Here is a 7,751-nt window from a genome sequence, read left to right on the forward strand (position 1 = left end):
GCAGGATTATTATTATTATTATTATTATTATTATTATTATTATTATTATTATTATTATTATTATTATTATTGCACAGGAAACAACATATTTTCTGTGGAATGTGATATTTCTCCGCAGAAATACTATTTTCTGCCAAGAAAATGCTGTTTTCCGTGCAAAGCAACCGTGTGTGAATTTTTCACAGAATAGGTCTGAAATTGCAAAAAGGCTATGAAAACAGCATGGTTTTGAAAGACTTTCTTGCAGCGGGAAGAAAATTACTAAAATCCCACATTGCTTCCATTGAGAAGAAACTTAGAGAACAAATTACATCCCTCTTTTATGAGTGCTTTTATATCCTGCCTTCCATTCAAGGAATTTAAAGTTGGTTTATACGCTCCTCTTGTCCATTTTTATTCTCACAAGCTTTTCAGAGAGCTTGAGCTGAGAGATAGCAATTGGCCTAAGATCATCCTATAAAACATCATGGCTTAATAGAGATGAGAACTAAAAAAATTCCCACACCTGACTCCAGTACTCTTACCATGAGCCTCAGTCTTTATGTTGTTTCAAATGACATATGACTTTTTTTTTCCAAGGTGGAAGAACTATTTTGGATGTGTCTACACTGTAGAAACAATGTTGTTTGACACGACTTTAAGTGCTGTAGCTCCATCCCATGAAATCTTGGGATATGTAGCTTTACAAGGTCTTTAGCCTTCTTTGCCAAAGAGTGCTGGTGCCTAAACAAACTACAGCTCCCAGGATTCTATAGGATAGAGGTATGGCAATTAAAGTGGTATCAAACTGTGTTATTTCTACAGTGTAGATACACCCAATGGCAAGAGGAATGCAATTGTTCATCCTCTTATAAGCATTGGCTGATATCTTGTGTGGATGATCTTGATTTGGGAAGGTAGCCAGATCATTTCCTTTGACCACCAAGTGTTTCTTCCATCCAGATGTGACTATAATGGTGTAGTATCATGTCATAGTAAAATGACTCTTAAGGTGCCATGACAATATACTGTGTATTAAAAGGCAATCTTAGGAGTGGCGGGTCCATGCTCCAGTGTGTAATGAGTCCATGCCAAGTTTTCACCCAGGGAAACTCCTGGGTGTTTCTCCATTGAATCCCATTACGGGAGCAAGGCGGGATATAAATCCTTGAAATACATAAATAAAAATAAAACTCTCCATGGTGTTGAAACCTAACTAGGTTCCACATCCTGGGCAGCTCCATTAAAGCTAGATAATAACTGGGATTGATTTACTGCCCTGATGACCTGGGAGCTATCAGTTGTCCCAATATTACCTGTGCAAGAGTAAGTGAGAGAGAAAGAAAGAAAGAAATGAAAGAACTAACTTAATAGAAGGTGTACATAAAGACATTGATCAGGGCTTCTTTATATATTTATTTATGACATAGATAGCCCTCATTTCTTTCAATAAATTCAAGCTCCCATACATGGTTTAGTGGTAGTTGGCCATTTCCATACCAATGTGGAGTAAATCAATTCTGAGTTTTAGTTGAAACAGAGAAAGTATCTAAGGTGCTGAAATTACTGGGGGAAGGTACAAAGTTCAATATTTTGGACCATGCCTTTAAAGTTGGACTAAAGCCGAGAGAAGATTCATCACTCCCTAGACAGGGAAGCTGCTGCAACCTGGTCTTCCTCCACATTGTTTTATTGTCACCACAATGGTGTGAAGTCGACAAGGCTATGCTAAATTACTAGCTCAATATCACTCAGTGAGTTTCACAGCTGGGTGAGGATTTCAAGCCCTATCTCCACAGTCTTAACCAGGGATGTCTATACACTGGAGCTTGGACCCTGCTCCACTGCATTTTTACCTCTTCCAGGGGGCTGCAGGATATGCAGTTGCCATTTTGGGCAGCCATTGTGTGCATCGCCTCTGCATGTTTCCCATCCCTGCTCTAAAAATTACATTGCACCTCAATGACTCTCACGTCCCCAAATGAATGACACTTCATAATACCCCCCAAATCCCTCCTCCACCAACAATAAATAGGATAATTGACAATTTCAATGTATTTATTGGTAGATGGCAACTTTCGATGACCTAGAAGAAGCCCCTTTTAACCAGAGAGACTTACTTATAAGTAGATGTATTTCGATTTGAGTTGTAATGCAGAGTAGCTAAGCACTTTTGAGTCTGATTGGGTGTGCTTCTAGAAGTGGGTTGTAGTCCCATGATCAATAGGACTCCTTCTAGCAATCCTAATTCCAATATTCTGTAATGCTATAATGTTTCCTCTACTTTTTTCTTGCAACAACAACAAAATCACCAATGGGTTTACACAGCTTGGGAAAAACCTTTTGGACTCCAACTCCCCAAATCCCACAGCTATTGGGACTTGTAGTTCAGAAAGGAACTTTCCCAAGCCATGACTCACAGCTTTTTTGGCTGGTTGCACAAGGAATTCTCCACCCAGAATCACCATTAGTTTCAGTGGGAGAATTATACATGGGTTTGGATGTCTGAATGTTAAACCTATGTTTAATTCTCCCACTAAAATTACTAGGAATTGAAAAGGGCTTAGCTTTAGCTAGATCATGCCTTGAATTTCTGCTTCCCTTTGGAGAAGAATACAGCAGGAATATAGGCAAGAGGCAAACCTTATCTGAACAAATTTCCCCAAAAGTTGGCTTGAAGACACTTAACTCTTTCTCTCTCTCTAATGTTTGTGTGTTCAGATTCACATACACACATGCATGCATAATATGACAGATATACATAGATTATTTCAAAGCGTCAAACAAAACGTCAGACAAATAGATTCCAGATCCCAGAAGAATGTGGTTAATTGCTTAATAGTATATATTTATTAGAGTGACAAACAAAACAGTAATGTTTTTAATGACATTGCAGCTTCCATTTTCTTAAGCTGCTTTGAAGAAAGGAAAACAATTTCCCCCCTCGAGTAGGAACAGAAACACATGGGAATAATATTCTACTCTTTCTTTCTTTCTTTCTTTCTTTCTTTCTTTCTTTCTTTTTGTCATTAGGTTTAATAAAGATAGTGAGAGAGATAATAAACACATGAACAGTCCTGCTGTAGGTCCATGCAAGCTGTATAACATTTGGCTGACATAGTTTATGATATTTGAACACCCATAATCCGTTACTATTACCTGTGTTGGATGGAAGTAATGGGAGTTAGATGTACACCTAATAAGGTTCTTCAGCTAGGTTAGAAATCATTTTGTTGTTGTTCTTTTTCAACAAACAGCATTCTGAGGCTACTAAATGGACTTCATCCTTGAGTTCTTTTCTTTCTGGGTTGTCTTTCGAAGGGCAAAGAGAAAGAGCTCGATCATGAGAGATGTCAACCTGCAGTTCTGAGTTCTAATTTCTCCTTTCCCAAACATGCTGTTCTTTTCTGACATTGGCACTCTGTTGTTAGAATGGGGCCAAAGGTAGGCTAAGGGGTGATTCAGGAGCAGCTTCAGATCAGATGTGAACAAAGCCTGGCCTTCTAGATGTTGCTGGATTGCAACTGCCAGCATGCCTCACCTTTTGACTGTACAGACCAGGGCTGCTGGGAGTTGCAATTTATTAAAAAATTAAAAACCTCAGGAGGGTCAGTTTGTCCATCTGAGACGGATAGCTATCCCTGCTATAAGAACCTAGTCCAGATCATTGGAGGAAGCTGCATCCTGGTGATAAAGAAGAAAGTTCAGAGGACCATGCAGAGACAAGATGCCCAGTTTTTATTTTTGAAATAGATAGTCATTCCCTGCATCAGTGCCTATAAAAACCTGGAATGATCTCATCACATCCCTTGTAGAGTAGTCATTATGGCTGGTTGCTCCCATGGCAGTGGAATTGGGAAACCAGTTTCACGTTTGAGCGAAAGGAACTATCCAAGGTGCTGGATTAAACTCTGGAGAAAATTCACTGTCCCACTGACATGGAAGCCACCAGCTGCCATTGATAAAGAGATGCAGAAGCATTCACTACCACCACTGCTATAGAAGCAGGTTCAAAGAAGCCACGGTGCACAAATGGAAGGTTTTGCACTGAGTAATTGAATGAGTTGGATCCAATGATGTCCTGTATGGAGTTTCCCATATGGCAAGGTCGGTCAGCTCCTTCAGCCTTCAGAAATATTTGGGCAGAGAGTCATTCCATACTAGTTGGGATGAAAGGAAAGGGACCAGGCAAAAATTCTACCATATATTAGCTTCCATTTTTGCTGCCAGTAAGGAAACCTTTGGAAAAGCATTTCAGCTTTTTACAATGGGAGGAAAAAAAGGTACTGAGAGACCATCAAACAATGGTGTGATGAGGATGGGAAAAGAGAGCAGACCATGCTTGGCTCCAGGACTTCAAGTTTCCCACTCTAGACTTATAGAAAGAACAGCTCTCCTGAGAGAAGGAAGGAGTTGATGGTCACCAACTGCCTATTACCCATCCAAAATTTGAACTAGTGGTGGAATATTTTTGGATAGGAGTGGGAAAGGGTGATCATTGCCTCCCCATTTCCATTAATTTTTGTGCTGAAGGATGCTTCATTGAGGAAAGAACTGCACCAAAGAACATCCCTGTACACAGATTGATGGATTCTATGTCAATTAGTCTAATAATCAAAGGGATCATCCAAGGAGTCGAACCCATATGCATAGACTATTATTTTGAACTTAGGATTGTTCCTATAAAGTTTAGGCCAAACCCTAGAGTGGTTTCATGGCTTCACTGAGAGGGAACCACCAGCCACCATTATTTAGTCTTTTTTCTATCAAATGCTAAGACGGCTTGAGAAAAAGATTCCTGTAGATGAAACATAACCCTTTAAACCATTTTTGTGTGTTCACTTGTCTTTGCTGCAACAGGGTTTGGGAGAGGGCTGAGAGCCTCTCAAGATCATATGAATGAAGTTTGTCTCAGTCAGCATAAAGAGAAATTGAGGACGGCGTTCAGGCCGGTGTTGAAGAGGTGAGAAAGGTGAGTCCTTGAAAATCTACACGAAAATCTCCAACTCCCATCATTCCTGATGGGATCCCATCCCCTACTAGATGGGGATGATGGGAGTTGCAGTGCCAAAATATCTGGAGGGATGGTGACAAAAACATGGACATTGCTTGCTTGCTTATTTGCTGATTGTTGTTTACACCTGTCATAGGAAATAGAGAGAAACTGTTTTGAGGGGGTGGAACCACCTCAATAACCATTCATGATGCTGCACACTGCATGTGCTACCAAATGTGTATGTACACAGGTACACATACATGTTGAATCTACCTTATCTGGAGTTCTGATATCCTCCAAAATCCATAATTGTCCACATGGGTCGCTGAGATAGTGACACCTTTGCTTTCTGATGGTTCAGTGTGCACACATTTTGTTTCATGCACCTTCAGGCTATGTGTATAAGGTATATATGAAACATAAATTATTTTCTTGTTTAGACTTGGTTTCCATTTCCAGGATATCTCATCGTGTATGTATGTGTGTGTACACACACACACACACACACACACACACACACACACAAATATTCAAAAATCCCAAAAAATCTGAAATCCAAAACATGTCTGGTCCCAACACTTAGATAAGGGAGACCCAAGTTGCATGGAAATGGCACTACTTGCACAAATTTGTTCTGCTATTCTGCATGTGACAAACATGTCCAAACATTTTCACTGGGCAGGAGGTGCAATCCTATGTCACTTTGGCATGGTGTAAATATCCACATAGGGACCCACTCTACTCTGAGATATATGTCCTCCCGCCAACTTACTGAAAAATCCATGAACCTATTCCACATGGCCATTCCACACTTTGTGGCAAGCGGACATGCTCAGCGCCTGGGTTTGTCTCAAAACCAGATGCAAAATGAACACAGTTGTGCTGAGAACCTTGGAGGCTCCCAACAGATCTCAGAAATTTTGTGTTTGGTTGTGGCCATGTAGCCAGGTGCTTCTCCAAGCCTGGCTTCTATCTGCAAAGCAATTAAGATCATGCAGGAGTTTTTCTGTAAATTAGAGGCAATGACTTCAGCCACTTGATAAAAATGAAGGGAACACCAACTCCTGCAGTGCCTGAGAAAAGACATCCTCATGCATAAGAGAAATTGATGTTTGTAGATGTCGCTAACAGAACTCCAGCCTGAAGGGGAATTTAGATATACATGCATTGCCATATGGCTTCCAGTTTTATGTAGTTAGTTTCAATTGAACATTTAGAGGCTGTTGTTCATATAGAAATGTCAGTGGTTTGATAATCTCCTTTTCCCTTCTCAGAATAATCAGGTCTGGTGTGTTGGTGGAACTTCTCAAGAAGGTTTGGAGCTTGCAAGCTTTTAGAAGAAAGCATTCACCATTCTCAATGTGAATCCTCTCTTTCTTGCTGTATATTTCCTCTGTCTCCACATCCTTCAAAGCATGCATTGCAGCTGCAGCTTCCCCTGTTGGTGAAAGAGAAGGGGTCATCTTATATATACACAACTTTCAATGGATACCATTGCAAACCCAGCTGGAAAGCAGTTGGAGGGACTACTCCATGAAACAAACACCTCCCAGTTTGAGCACTAAACTAACTGAACTGTCGGTTTTTAGTCGGGGTGCTTCAACAAATCCATCCTGAACCTCTAGGAGGCTGTGTCTTCTGTTGTAGACCTGATGTCCCTTGTAAAATGCAAGCTGTCTGTGTGGTTATTGAAAGGATAGTATTTTTTGTTGTTGTTATCCTTTAAAAAATTCATTCACCTTTTTCTTCCCTACCCTCCAAATTTAATGCGGGATATGGAGGGTCATTTTCCCCATCCCACCCAACTCTTTCAAATCCTTTCAACAACAACAACAACAGGGACGAACCAACAACCCCACACCTCTTTTTCTTTTCTTTCTTAGTCTTTTCTCTTTTTTTAAATATGAGGTGTTTGTCAGCCATGTTGCCCCATACTTTGAAGGAGATTCATTTGTCGTGGAAAATGCAGGTCTGTTTATTTTCTGTCCTTGTACAAAGATATCATGGAAAGTATTTTTAAAAGTCTCTAATTAAAAATAAAAAATGAATGTTGTCAAACAAAAGTGTGAGCTTTTGGAGAGGAGTGTGTGTGTGTGTGAAAAGAGAGCAAGTGAGAACGAGTTGTTTTGTTGCACATCTCCCAGAATCCCTCAGCCAGCATTATCTTACCTTACTGGCAACTGCACACTTTCCAGCCTTACTCCATGTTTATGGATCTTATCACAACACTCCTGGCAAATTTAGGCTGAGTTAGACTGGCTGGACTAAAGTTATCCAGTGCATTGACTGGCTGAACAGAGAGTTGGATTTCCATTTCACTGATCCTAGTCCAATAATCAACTTTAATAGTTAATAAAATTTATTCGGTCATTGACCAGTACAAAAACAAAATCACAGTCCAATAATCAAAAGCTGACTTTCCCATTCTAGTACCCTCCAGATTGCTTTGGATTTAACTCCTATCAGCCACAAGTAGTATGGCTAATGACTAGGACTGCTAGGATTTATAGTGTAAAAGGAGTTGGGGATATCAGGTTGAGGAACCCTGGTATGACGATTGTACCACACAATAATGAGCCAGTGTGCAAAGCACCGATTCTGTTACTAGGCTATGGGATCAATCCTTCTTTCATTTCCTGGCTTTGGCTGGAGGTCTCCAAAAAACACATGAGAATTAGAACAATCCATTATTGGACTGAAAGACTCACCATATGGTTTAGCATGGCAGAGGCTTCAAGATCTTTGGCATTTCCAAGAAAAGAATTAGTCCAATGAA

At 40.2% G+C, this 7,751-nt stretch overlaps 1 protein-coding gene across 1 annotated transcript in view; it reads left to right on the forward strand.

Moving 5' to 3' along the window:
- Positions 1 to 4,946, forward strand: part of IRX6 (iroquois homeobox 6) — a 20,614-nt gene extending 15,668 nt beyond the window's left edge. The window contains exon 7 of the mRNA XM_042437782.1: positions 4,840 to 4,946. Coding sequence (XP_042293716.1) covers positions 4,840 to 4,946 — 107 coding nt within the window. The remainder of the gene's footprint in view (positions 1 to 4,839) is intronic.
- Positions 4,947 to 7,751: the final 2,805 nt, after the last annotated feature.

The sequence above is a fragment of the Sceloporus undulatus genome, chromosome 8 (genome assembly GCF_019175285.1).
Source record: "Sceloporus undulatus isolate JIND9_A2432 ecotype Alabama chromosome 8, SceUnd_v1.1, whole genome shotgun sequence".
Classification (NCBI taxonomy): Eukaryota; Metazoa; Chordata; class Lepidosauria; order Squamata; family Phrynosomatidae; genus Sceloporus; species Sceloporus undulatus.